The following is a 13,547-nucleotide window of genomic DNA, read 5'->3' as shown; positions in this document are numbered from 1 at the left end:
GTCTCCTCTTATCTTCAAGAAATTGGACCGTTCGATTTCTTTCTGTCAACTAACCACCGTCACAACCGTGTAAAACATCCCTAACTTTCATAACTCGGCGTTACATCAAATTAGGTGTTATATCCAAAAAAATTAGCCAATGTTTTACATAAATATGCAATTAAATATCACCACAATAGCACAAAATATAAACAATTAATCAACTATATATCAATTTACAAGTCTTACCAATTAAAAAAAAGAATTCACATGACAAAAAAAAATTCATATTAAAAATAAAAATAAATTTGTTTAATGGATATTTTATAAATCTTTTTTTACATTTTTTAAATCCTACTTAAATCTTATATAAAGTATTAATTAAAAATTTAAAATCAAATACAAATTATGATGATATATATATGTAACACAAGATGCCGATTATATGAGCTGGAGTTTCACAGCGTTGTTGGTTCTCTTCTCCCAAACCATCAATCCTTCTCCTCTCTCTTTCTTTCTCTCTCTCTCTCCCTTCAATGCTGTAATTCTCTTCTCGTCTCTGCTACGTCTCTCTCTCTTTCTCAAAATCCCTATTCTTCTCTCACAACTCTCCAACATACATAACCCCACAATCCTTTTCTTCAGGGTCTTTGCGTTTTCCCTTTCTCAATTCTCTTTCTGACACCCTATTTAAGCTTAGTTTCATTTTCTCTCACTGCTCTTTCCCCCTTTCTGGGGTTCATCGTAAATCCCTTCAAATGCATCTGATTTCTGTTTCCAAGCTCCAACGATAACCGCATAGCCTGAGCCTCAGCTCACAGGTTTGGTACAACAATAAAAAAGAGCATTTTTTTGGTGTTGTTTCTATGATATAGATTCTGGATTTTCTTTGTTTTATTCTGGAGTTGTGTTGTTTTTGCTGTTGTGGGGTTTTTACTTGATGGTTTGTGTTATGTGTTGCAATTTGGTCACTTTGATGGAGGTTACTAGGGTTTTCTAGGTGGTAAGGTTGATTTGTGTTTTGTTCAATGGTTGTTGGATTTGGCTTTTAGTGTTTGATGCTGATGATGTGTTTGTGAATTGTTCTCTCTACTGGTTTTTGAGATTTGTTTTTTGGGTTTGAAGGTGTTGTTGGTGTCTATGTTGCTGTGATTTATTCGTTTGAGATGAGTCGAAGAGTGAGGAGGAAGGTGGCAAGGAAAAGCAAAGGGAATGATGTTGTAGCTTCAAGTTGTCCTGAGATTCGAGATGAGGTTTTGGATTTGGAACTGCCAGGGACGGTTGATTGGAGGAGCTTACCTGATGATACAGTGATTCAGCTGTTGTCATGTCTGAGTTATAGGGACCGAGCTAGCTTATCGTCGACTTGTAGGACATGGAGGACTCTTGGCAGCTCGCAGTGTTTGTGGAACACGTTGGATCTTCGTTCCCACAGGTTTGATGCTAATATGGCATCTTCACTTGCTCCGAGGTGTGTGCATCTTCAGAAGCTAAGGTTTCGTGGGGCAGAGTCTGCTGATGCCATAATCCATCTTCGAGCTAGGAACTTGTGTGAGTTAAGTGGCGACTATTGCAGGAAAATTACTGATGCAACTCTTTCGGTGATTGCTGCCCGGCATGAGTTACTTGAGAGTCTTCAGCTTGGACCTGATTTCTGTGAGAGAATAAGTAGTGATGCTATTAAGGCAATAGCTCATTGCTGTCCTAGACTTAGTAAACTTAGGCTTTCAGGTATCAGAGATGTAAATGCAGATGCTATCAATGCACTGGCTAAGCATTGTCCAAAGTTGACTGATATTGGGTTCATTGATTGTTTGAATGTTGATGAGCTTGCATTGGGGAATGTGATGTCGGTTCATTTCCTTTCTGTTGCGGGCACATCAAGTATGAAGTGGGGTGTTGTTTCCCATCTTTGGCATAAGCTTCCTAACCTGATTGGATTAGATGTTTCGAGAACTGATATTAGTCCATCTGCCGTTGCAAGGTTGTTATCCTTATCGCAGAGTTTGAGGGTTTTGTGTGCTTTGAATTGTCCAATCCTCGAAGAAGACACTAGCTTCTCCGCTAGTAAATATAAAAACAAGTTATTAATTTCCCTTTTTACCAATATTTTTGAAGGACTAGCTTCTTTATTTTTTGATAGTACAAAGAAAGGAAAGAATGTCTTTTTGGACTGGAGGAGTTCGAAGAATAATGATAAGGACCTTAATGAAATTATACCTTGGCTTGAATGGATGCTGTCCCATACACTACTGAGATCTGCTGAGAGCCCTCAACAGGGTCTTGATAATTTCTGGGTTGAACAAGGCGGAGCACTCTTACTTAGTCTAATGCAGAGTTCTCAAGAGGATGTTCAAGAGAGGGCAGCTACGGGCCTTGCAACTTTTGTCGTGATTGATGATGAAAATGCTAGCATAGATTGTGGAAGGGCTGAAGCAGTTATGCGAGATGGTGGCATAAGGCTCCTTCTTGGCTTAGCAAAATCTTGGAGGGAAGGGCTTCAATCTGAGGCAGCTAAGGTAGTCACTGATCCCTTTTGTGTACAGATGATCCTTATGAACAGTTCTAGTAGTTTTTTACTTGCATCTGATGCAAGATAAATTGATACATGCATAACCGATGTGTTTGTACTTATATCTCCAAACGGTCTACATTTGTAGGCAATTGCAAATTTGTCTGTCAATGCCAATGTGGCCAAAGCTGTTGCTGAAGAGGGTGGGATTGAGATTCTCGCTGGTTTGGCTAGGTCAATGAACAAGCTGGTGGCTGAAGAGGCTGCTGGAGGGTTGTGGAATCTCTCTGTGGGAGAAGAGCACAAGGTTGGATTCTGAATATGATTTGGTTTCTCATTTTTTTAATTTAATGCTTAAAGCTTAATGTGAAAACTGAATGAGGCTTCCATCACAGGGTGCCATTGCGGAAGCGGGTGGAATAAAAGCTTTAGTGGATCTTATATTCAAATGGTCCTCTAGTGGAGATGGAGTTTTGGTATGTTTATTTAATTTTATGATTATGAGCATGTTAACTGCTTTTCATATTATCTTCTAATTTATAGCAACAGAAGTTGCTATTTTATGATTGCATATAGCAGTTGGTTGATAACTTAAATTTTGCCCTTCCAGGAACGTGCAGCCGGTGCATTGGCTAATTTGGCGGCTGACGACAAGTGTAGTACAGAGGTTGCATTGGCAGGTGGTGTGCATGCTTTAGTGATGCTTGCTCGTAACTGCAAATTTGAGGGCGTGCAAGAGCAGGTACTACTTAGTACTTTCTATTTTTTGGGCATCGCCTATCAATTGCCAAAATTGTTGAAACTACTTTATTAGGTATATTATGCCTACCAAATAAAGCTTGAAACTACTTTATTAGGTAATTTTTTTTAATTAGTAATCTAATTGTGTTTTAAATGGTGCTTATTCTGGTCAATGGTCATGTGCAAATTGCAAAACAAGGATAGGATGTCTTAGTAAGGATCTGACAAACAGAGCCAACAGTAATGACGATCAATCTAGTTAAGGGGTGCTTTATGCCATTCTCTATGCCATTTGTCTTGGTAATATAAGCCAAGATGAACACTAAATAAATATTGATTCTTCGGTTGTATGTTTTGTCAATTCTTATCCTTTCCATATAGGGAATATGATAAAATTGGGGTTCAATAATTAATGTTGCTTCTTATACATGTTAGGCTGCTCGTGCATTGGCTAATTTAGCTGCTCATGGAGATAGCAATAGTAACAATGCTGCTGTTGGACAAGAAGCAGGTGCTCTTGAGGCACTTGTTCAACTTACACGATCTCCACATGAGGGCGTCAGGTAATCTTCTATTAGTTCCTGAAATCTGTGTTATTGTACATTGTTTGGTGAAAATGGGATTAAATGGAAAAAAGGAAGGAGTGGTAGAGATAGAATGCAAGAAAAGCATTTCGTTTGTAAATCAATCTAAATGGAAATTTTGCTTAACTTAATAGAAAATGTTGTCGAGGGTTAATTTTAATGCCACTGCAAACTTGAAATTTGCATCTTTGCCTTATAGAACTAAGAGCTGCAGTCTCTCCCTTAATAGAAGAAAAGGTTATTTAATAGCTTTATAATTACTACTTTTAAATATTTTGGCATGAATTAATTGGCCAATCAGCTTGAGTGCCCCACATTGTGGGGAAGCCTCTCTCTCTCTCTCTCTCTCTCTCTCTCTCTCTCTCTCTCATGTAATTATCAGGTTAGGCTGCGTATATTGCACCCTGGGTGTGCTCCTTTCCCCGGACCCTGCGTTATCACAGGATGCATGTGCACCAGGGTGGTCTTTTTTTTTTTTTAAATGTGTAAAGAGTTTGCAGAGAAAAAGCTAAATCCATTCCTCTCTTAATAAGAAGTTTTTTCCATGTCTATATTATTACAGGCAAGAAGCTGCTGGTGCCCTTTGGAATTTGTCATTTGATGATAGAAACAGGGAAGCCATCGCAGCAGCTGGTGGAGTTCAGGCTTTGGTATGTGTTGTTTGTTGTTTAGCTTAATATTTTCTGTTAAGATTGTGGGACTAGATTGGAGAGGAGGAAAAGAGAGAATAATGACTATAAATATATTGATATGTTTATAATCTGATGTTTTCCAATATACAATATCGTAATCCCTATTTATAGCAGTACCACTCTTAATCCATATGGTAGAGATATTATATGATATCTTCTTTATTCCAACACTCCCCTTGAAGCTAAAGCTTACTAAGCTTTAAAGCTTGTTACAATTAAACCCTTAATAATACAAACTAATCTCCATTGAAGATTAGCGAGGAACTTAAGGTGTGTCTGAATATTAATCGAGGAAGCTAGAACGGTTGTCAGCCTGAACAAGCCTTTGGAGAATTGCATTACTAGGAAGGAGAAAAGGCATGCAACTATCAATGGAGTTTCCAAATATCAATGATGGCTGTAATGACAGAATTAATCTAGCAATCTAAGATTCCAGATTGAGACGCATCGACTCAGGGGTGGCCACATCATGTTGGGTTATTTGCTGGGTTTAAATCTTGGATTGAATAGGCAATCTATAGAAGGCTTTAGACACCTCTGCAGCTATAGAGAATGCTCTTGTTGTCAAGTGTATATCTCTAATTTTTAATAGAAAATGAAATTTTGTTAAAATAGTGAAGAATGTATAGAAGAGGATGAGACACCCTCTCATAATGCACAAATACATAATATATAGCTCAAACCAAACCGACATGACCATGTATTAACTAATAATGCATACCAATCCCTTCAATAGACCATGTTCTGAAGCCAAAAAGGTAGTCCTATTTTAAATGAAATCAATAGTTGAGAAGGAATCATTGAAAATCCCAAAATTCCTTTTCAACCAAATACACCATAGAGCGACACAAATTTATTTTATTGCTGCCTTTCGCTGCTAATAGCTTTAATTGCAATGTAATTTAATACAGTATACTCTTGAGATGTATGTGTAATGTGTAACTCCACCTTAGAACTTAGGCCAGAGGGAGGGTTGTCCAAGACTGAAGACACTTGTGTCATGCTCATGATTCAACATCTGGATCACAAAACTTGTAGGATTGCATATTTGTGAATGGCCTAATTTTGATTGTAGGATAGAGTGACTTATACCCACCTAATGATTTGTGGACCTAATTTCACCCACAAAGCTAGCTCAAAGGTGTAGGGCTGCTCAAATGATTATAAAGGCCTTTTTGGTATACACTTAGGTAGCGTTTGGTAGAGAGACAGAGACGGAAAGACTGAGATTGAGAGACAGAGACGGAAAGACTGAGACTGAGAGACAGAGACTAAGAGACAAGGATTGAAATAAATCTCAGTATTTTGTTTGGTACAAAATGGGAGACAGGAATTGAAACAAGAATGAAACTCTAATTTAATTTGCACAAAGGATAAAATTGAAATTAATTAATTGAAATGAAAGTATTTTAGGTATAAAATGTTATTAAAGTTTCAGTCTCCATCTCTAAAAATTTCAGTCCCCTGTGTCCCTACTTTTTGGAGGTACTGAAATATTGAAATTTTAGAGACAGAGACACAAATTTTAGTACCAGTCTCTAAACTAACAAACACGATACTGAGTCTCAGTCTCTGTCTCAGTACCTCAAAACAAACGTTACCTTACATATGTGAGACTTACTAAGTAAATTGCAGGATCTTATCACATTTTCATGTTATAGATGATAATTCAAAGCATTTTGATGGTTTCGGAACATACGGAAATACTGAAATTAATAGAATAATTAAGCATCAATCTGTTTTTTGTTTTCTTGTTTCAAGTACTTAGGTAGAAGGCAACACGGAATGCCTTATAGTGGTAGTTATTTATATGCATTGTAAGATAGAGTTTTCCTGTTGCAACAAAATGATATTTGAAATTTATTTTGAGGAAGACTACGCATGGGACATCGATACATTACTTATGTATGCTTCAACTGAAGTGTCATGATTTACCTACAAATATATATTGAACTTTTTAGGCAAAGCTAACAGAACCAAATTACTGTATTGTTGCTGGGACACTGCGATTTGACCTACTTATCAAATAATAGAGAAATTTTCTTTTTTCAGATAAAGTTCTGAAACCTGCTGAATGCTTCAAAGAAAGAAGATTCAATGCCCTTTTTTTGTTACCCCGAAGTTGAAAACATAACTATTTCAACATTGTTTCTTTTTAAATTTTACTCATTGTTGCTTAATCACTGGGGTCTGGAATTCTATTTCCATTTTTAATGAGAACATGGGATTCCACGTAGGTTAGTAGTGTATTTCTTTTCAAATAGTAATCTTTTAATGGTATTACCTTTTGTTTCCCTACAATTTACCAAATCATTTGAAAAGGTGGTTTCCATCATCCATAATTGATGAAAATTTATGTCAAGAAATTTTATTGGATGAAGATTGTCTTTTGTGACCCAAATTTTGAATTGATCTGAATTAATTATGATACTTTATATAATATCAGTGAATTTTCAATTGATTTTGACGACTTAATGGAAAATTGAAGCTAATTGAATATTTGGGGACGTTGTGAGCATGCATTGTTTATTAATATTTGTCTAGATTGTTGATCAAGTTTGTCAACCAGTTTAATTAGTGGTGGCTTTTGAGATGAATAAAATCATGTTTTTGAAAATAAAAAATGAAAATTTATGGGTCCCTTTTGACTTATTTTTGCCATATCATTACTTTTTCGGTGGCTAAAATATTGTGTTGTTTTGAAATATTTAGTTGGAGTGCAATTCATGCAACCTTCGATGATAAATTTTCGGACATGCAAGTTTTATGTGATATGATTTGACATTTGGCATCTATTTGTAGAGCTCACCTTTTCACTCATGATCTTTTTAGAGGACTTCCCTCAGACATGTTGAGAGATTAGAAAGTTTCACTTCATAGATACCTCTTCTTTTGATCGTGTTTTTTCACTTGTATAGAGGATTTCTTATCTGCTGTTTCCTTGTATTACTCTTCTCTCTGTCGCAGTGATACTCTTCTTCTATCCCTAAAAAAATAAAAGTTCTAATATTTTGATGCTTCGACGTTGTGGTTTATGTAGGTTGCTCTTGCGCAATCTTGTTCTAATGCCTCTCCTGGACTTCAAGAAAGGGCTGCTGGTGCTCTCTGGGGATTATCAGTTTCCGAGGCCAATAGGTAATGAAAGAGTTCTATTTATAATTTTATCCTGATAGTATTGATATCTTGAATCTTGATTCTTAAGACATTCTTTAAGAAAATTATAACCTATTTTTATCCTTCATGCTCTGTTGTTCCAGAGAAATTTTTTGTGGTCCTTTCTAAATTATTCTCCATTATTTCTCAGTTTCTTTTTTTTTAATAGAAAATATTGAGGGTTTTGGAATCATCTACCTGCTTTCGTAAGCTCGAATTTATAATCCTGTCTCATTCATAGTTGAAATCAAAATCCTCACAATGAGATACATAATAAATTCATGTATCTTGGAATATGATGTTTGCCACTTTTAATATGTTTTGTTGACTTATTGCCTTATATTTCATAACTATCTGATTCTAAATCTACCATGCAAGCTTTATTACATTTGTTTCACTCTTAAAAACTGTAACTGTTACATCTTTCTTTGTCCTCCATCACTGATTTTGAATAACATCTACGGGATTGGAACAAATTGAAATTCATTTAGATGTAGCATCTATAGAAGTGCTCATGTGGTTATTCCATTGTTTCATTATCTCCACGCTAGATTATGCTTACCTTAATTACTGGTTGTCTTTGTTTTTAGCATTGCCATTGGACGTGAAGGAGGTGTTGCACCTTTGATTGCTCTTGCAAGGTCTGAAGCAGAGGTAATTTATTTCCTTGATTATCAATGTCAAACATTTTATATGCTTTTACGACTTTTTTTTTATATATGTAAAATCATGATCAAATCCATGCCACTTCTGCTTTCAGGATGTTCATGAAACTGCCGCAGGAGCACTGTGGAATCTTGCTTTCAACCCTGGTAATGCTTTACGAATAGTAGAGGAAGGAGGAGTTTCTGCACTTGTGGATCTGTGTTCTTCATCAGTTTCGAAGATGGCACGGTTCATGGCTGCCTTGGCATTGGCTTACATGTTCGATGGCAGGTAATTTGATTATTTCCCCCTTTCCCGTCTCCTTTGTTTGATAGGAGTGGAATGCTCCCATTCTTTCTTTTCCATGTGAATGTCGTTTTCTGTTCACGTTTCAAGTGGTTGATTGCAGAAATATATTGTTTATTTGACTAGTCAAACGAGATACAGAATCAATGTTGGAATATTGGTATTTGTTGTCTATTTGTTTATGTTAATTGAATTTTGCCCATGTCAACAAAGTGTTCATCCAATTATGGAGGAAATGCCAGTATATGAATAATCAGGTCAGTAGATGATTGTTTAATACTCTTCCATCAATCGGTATCTACATCTAGTTGTAGTTTCGTTTTAAGTTACAATTACAAAGATGCCGAACTAATATGTTACCGGTACCCGTGGCTTTTCTCCTCCTACCTTTGTTAGTTGAACAAATATGTGAAGTGAATGTAACGTATTCTTTACTGTTACAACCAATTATTTAACCTATTAACTTGGATACAAGAAACCCCTTTGTGTATCTTATCTGAGATGATGGTGCATTTTGCAGAATGGATGAGTTCGCTTTAGTAGGCACAGGTTCGGAAGGTATTTCTAAGAGCGTGAGCTTGGATGGGGCAAGAAGGATGGCCTTAAAAAACATTGAAACCTTTGTCCTTATGTTTTCGGATCCACAAGCATTCACAGCTGCTGCAGCATCATCGGCTCCCGCAGCATTATCCCAGGTTACTGAAGGTGCTCGAATACAGGAAGCAGGACATCTGAGATGCAGGTTTTTCTCTCTTTCCTACCAGCGTTCTCTTTTCAAGGATAAATTACAATAACATCCCTTGAGAGTAGGTCATATTACATAGACACCCTTCTATTTGTAAAATCTTCCCTAAAATTTATGTGAACCAAAATTGATAGCATTTATATCTTGAAAAACATGACATCATGACATATTAAGGGCTTTTTTTGTAGTATTGACTATTGACAAACCTTGGGAGGTTAGTGTAATTTACCCTTTTATAATGCAAAACTGCATGCAAATTTAACTTCGTTCATGCCTGGGATATCTTAACTTATTAATTTTTTTTTTTTTGGTTATTTAGTGGTGCTGAAATTGGAAGATTTGTCACCATGCTGCGGAATCCATCATCTATACTCAAGACTTGTGCAGCATTTGCTCTTCTCCAGGTAACTTAAACACCCTCATAAGTCCCATACTCAGCGCAAATCGACAGTCAACACTTTGATATTATCTGTATTTCAAGTTATTTTGATTTCCGATTTTTGACGAAATTGTACTTTTTTTCGATTGCAGTTTACGATTCCTGGGGGAAGACACGCCATTCACCATGCCAGCCTCATGCAGAATGCAGGAGCAGCAAGAGTTCTTCGTGGCGCGGCTGCTGCTGCCACAGCTCCACTCGAAGCGAAAATCTTTGCCAGAATAGTTCTTCGCAACCTTGAGTATCACCAAATTGAGCATACAGCGTAGATCAAATTCATCTATTCTGTTACAAATCCTCCTCAAAGTAAAATTGGACTTCTCTGGTGTTTCTCACATGTATACGAACTGCTCAACAATGCCATGAGAACACTGCTAGCTGGTTGAATCTGAATTTGATGTAAGTGAAGCAAAAAAAAAGACCTAAATTGCAGGTTCATCTATCTTTAAGTCCCTTGGAACTGCTTAGTCAAAAACAGTTCTTTATTTGAGATGTATTTCTTCCCCTTTTGTATCAATCTTTTTTACACCATGGTTGCATCAGATAGGAAAAATGATATAAATTTTAGTGGTTATGTTTTTTCCTTTTTTTTTCTGGGCCCTTTTGTATTATTATTATCCTGACATGTTCTGTATAATTATAAATTTAGAACTTTTTTGAAGTATTTTATGAAAGGTTAGGTTCAATTTATTTTAATGGAATGTATTAGTGATATCACCTTTTGGGTTTGGCACCTTCAATCTAGTTTCTCCATCTCAAAATGCATATTGTTTTCAATAAATTGATGCATTGAAAATTCCATGTATTTGGAAATTATTCAAATGGTTTGAATAATTTTGCCCAACCTCTTCCTGAATAACATTTAGTGGTTTGTCTTAAGTTGTAACAACTTGATATTGTTTTCACCTTTAGAAAAAAATCATAATCAGTTTGGAATATTGTGCATTAAAAACATAAATAAATTTCATTTTTTGTCTGGTGTTATGTTTTGCATTGATATAGAGATTGTGTCAAATCTTAGACTCTTAAAGATTACTATTAGGACTTGATGCAATACACTTGTAAGATATTACAATTGATTTGAATTCATGGTTAAATATTCAGGTATTAAATAATGAAATTAATATTTGATTCGATCATTAATGAACTGGTATTTGTTGCCCCTAAAGGTGGTTATGAAGGATAATAATGGAGATTGAATGAAGAATTTTTTTCTGGCACTGTAATGAAGAACTTTTATTTGATGCTGTCGGCTCCTCTCAATTGTTTAAAGTTGAACAACAATAATAACAGTATTTTAATTGGTGCTATACATAAGAACGAAATAAGATCATTGTGTTTTCATTATAAAAATTGTTTATATAGAGTAATGATTGTGAAAATATTATACTAAGCATGGAATGTATTAAATATGATTGAAAATAAAAATGTTTTTTTTTTTGTCACTTTGCAAGTGTTAAAGTGTTCAAGGCAGGAGCTTCATGGCAAAGGCTTTACATAATGGCAACCAGGGTGAAAAATAGCAAATGATCATTCCAGACTTTGCCTCTTTTATTGTTGGTGATGACTCCTTATGTTATCTTTCTTCAGCAATTTTTCTGAAATCACAACACAACACAACACAATAGTTGAAAAAGAGATATCTGAGAGGAGTTCAACTAAGAAATCAATTTTTTTTAGCCAACATAAGTCAATTTTTTATTTCTAAATCCTCTAAAAAATGAGTATTACAAAAATAATTTTATAATTAAAAAATTGACTATTTTAACTACTTAAAGTTGATTTTCATTTTAGTTTTATCTCAAAACTAAACAGTATGATCATCATGCTATTGTTGTGACTATTTATTCTAAATATGACAGTTATTATTAACTTGTATTATGTAATTTTGGTACGTTATAGTTATAGGCTATTTCCAATCAAACAGATAAAGTGATGTGATGAAAACAAAATATAGAAGTTAAAACTTAAAAACCACATTGTGTTCAAATTTATTAAAAAGAGAAAATGCTTTCTAAAACTAAACATGATTCATTTTATTTTCCCATTTGCACTATGAGCTCTTAATCAAATGGTTGAAAGAGTAGTTAGTGACTAACCTTGGGAAATTACACTTTAACATTTGAAATATACTTGAGCATCATATCAACAATTTCTGAAGAGACCTTTGAAGCTGATCTTTTTATATTTCTTATCTTGGCATCTGTCTCTTCCTCAAGCTTTCTTACATTGGATCCAGAGCTCCCAGTTGTCTAAATACAAGTAAAGAAATTCTCTTATGTAATCCCAAATGCAACACTTTTTACTTTTTATTTTTTTAAATTAAAAAATATTTTAATTTCCAAAATTGTATAGCCATTCTAGTCAGCATAATGATAGTTATCATAACATATCTCTAGAATTGCATTATACCAATAACCAAGGCCACATTAGCCAGATTTTTTTGTTACTTATCATCCTCGGTACAATAACAATTTTAAAATGAACAAAATTGTTATGTTCATCACATCACAAATCACAAATCAGTTACTATGTATTTGTGTATAAATATATATATTATTTAGCTCATTTTAATATGTATTCTATATTCTATTTGAGTAAAGTATATTTCTTGTCCCTGAAGTTTGACAAAAATTTTAAAAATATTTTTAAATTTTATTTTATTTTAATTTTGCCCAAAAAAATTTTTATTTGCATCAAATATACCTCTGACTACTAATTTTTTTTAAAATTTAAGACCAATTCAACAATAATTTCATAAGAACAATCCTCAACACAAGCAAATCAAACATAATTTTTCATGAATTATTGTTAAATTGGTTTTAAATTTTTTGAAAATTTAGCTGTCGTGAGTATATTTGATGCAAATCGAAAACTTCTAGTACAAAATTGAAACAAAATAAAACTTAGGAGTATTTTTAAAATTTTTGCTACACTTCAAAGACAAAAAGTATACTTTATCCTATTCTAATATTATTCTATACGAATGACTATTTTTTGTAAAATGAAATATATCACTGTAATCTTGGTATCGTGATAATATTTTCAAAATATGATAATTAAGACCACAATAGTCATATTTTGAGTACCTCTGAGATTGACTTTTGGTATTCTTCTTCCATTTGAGCTCTATATTGTGCTGCCTCCCTCTCAGCCTCTTCTTTTGCCTCCTTCAATCTTTTATTCCTCACTAAGAAGTTAAAAACAACATTCATTCATTTCATAATGTTAAAAATTATAATAAGATATAAAAAATGCCCTTTTTATTTTTTATTATTTCATTTTTTTTATCTTACAGTTTCTTGCATTGGAAACAATATGTTGTGCTTCTTGTTCAGCAGTTAGCAGCATCTGAATGCCACCTTGTCCTTTATAGGGTTCCATGATAACTGCATCTCAACAAAATCAATATTTCAATTAAAAGAATCTATGGAACTTGGTTATATTGTCAGCTTTCTACATTGAATTTTCTTTAGCATTTAACATTTATCAAATAAGAACATAGTTTAGCATAAAAAAAAAACTGTGAACATAATTGAAGAAACAAAGTAATCAATTATTTTCTTACCTAAGTGATGGAAAATATATGTTCCAGAATCACCTAAATGGAGAAATATTTTTCCTGATTCAAGTGTAGTGGGAGGAAGAACTTTGATGTCATGTGATAGAGATTAATGTATTTTCTCATAACTCTCCGAAAGTAATGCTGGGAATAGTTTTGTTATATACCAAGTCAACATAAGAAGTTTCT

The 13,547-nt window shown here is 34.2% G+C and overlaps 2 protein-coding genes across 3 annotated transcripts; one reads left to right on the top strand and one right to left on the bottom strand.

The window, feature by feature from the left end:
• Window positions 1-440: 440 nt before the first annotated feature.
• On the top strand, window positions 441-10,486 carry LOC130973801 (protein ARABIDILLO 1-like). 2 transcript variants are annotated; one of them, XM_057898463.1, is made up of 13 exons: window positions 441-800; window positions 1,105-2,498; window positions 2,640-2,798; window positions 2,887-2,967; window positions 3,102-3,233; window positions 3,668-3,795; window positions 4,379-4,466; window positions 7,549-7,643; window positions 8,252-8,315; window positions 8,422-8,597; window positions 9,133-9,354; window positions 9,677-9,761; window positions 9,889-10,486. In XM_057898463.1, the coding sequence occupies exons 2-13, from the start codon at window positions 1,146-1,148 to the stop codon at window positions 10,063-10,065; spliced, it is 2,760 nt and encodes a 919-aa protein (XP_057754446.1). In that variant the 5' UTR covers window positions 441-800; window positions 1,105-1,145; the 3' UTR covers window positions 10,066-10,486. The 2 variants fall into 2 exon arrangements, with proteins under 2 accessions (XP_057754446.1, XP_057754447.1); XM_057898464.1 differs by having other exon boundaries at window positions 441-805.
• A 1,418-nt stretch (window positions 10,487-11,904) lies between these two features.
• Window positions 11,905-13,180, bottom strand: LOC130975786 (V-type proton ATPase subunit G-like). Its single transcript, XM_057900522.1, has 3 exons — window positions 13,093-13,180; window positions 12,886-12,986; window positions 11,905-12,048 (listed from the first exon to the last, which is right to left on the bottom strand). The coding sequence occupies exons 1-3, from the start codon at window positions 13,178-13,180 to the stop codon at window positions 11,905-11,907; spliced, it is 333 nt and encodes a 110-aa protein (XP_057756505.1).
• Between the last annotated feature and the right edge of the window lie 367 nt (window positions 13,181-13,547).

The sequence above is a fragment of the Arachis stenosperma genome, chromosome 4 (genome assembly GCF_014773155.1).
Source record: "Arachis stenosperma cultivar V10309 chromosome 4, arast.V10309.gnm1.PFL2, whole genome shotgun sequence".
Classification (NCBI taxonomy): Eukaryota; Viridiplantae; Streptophyta; class Magnoliopsida; order Fabales; family Fabaceae; genus Arachis; species Arachis stenosperma.
Note: the sequence above shows the minus strand (reverse complement) of the source record. Positions and strands in the feature narration are given on the sequence as shown.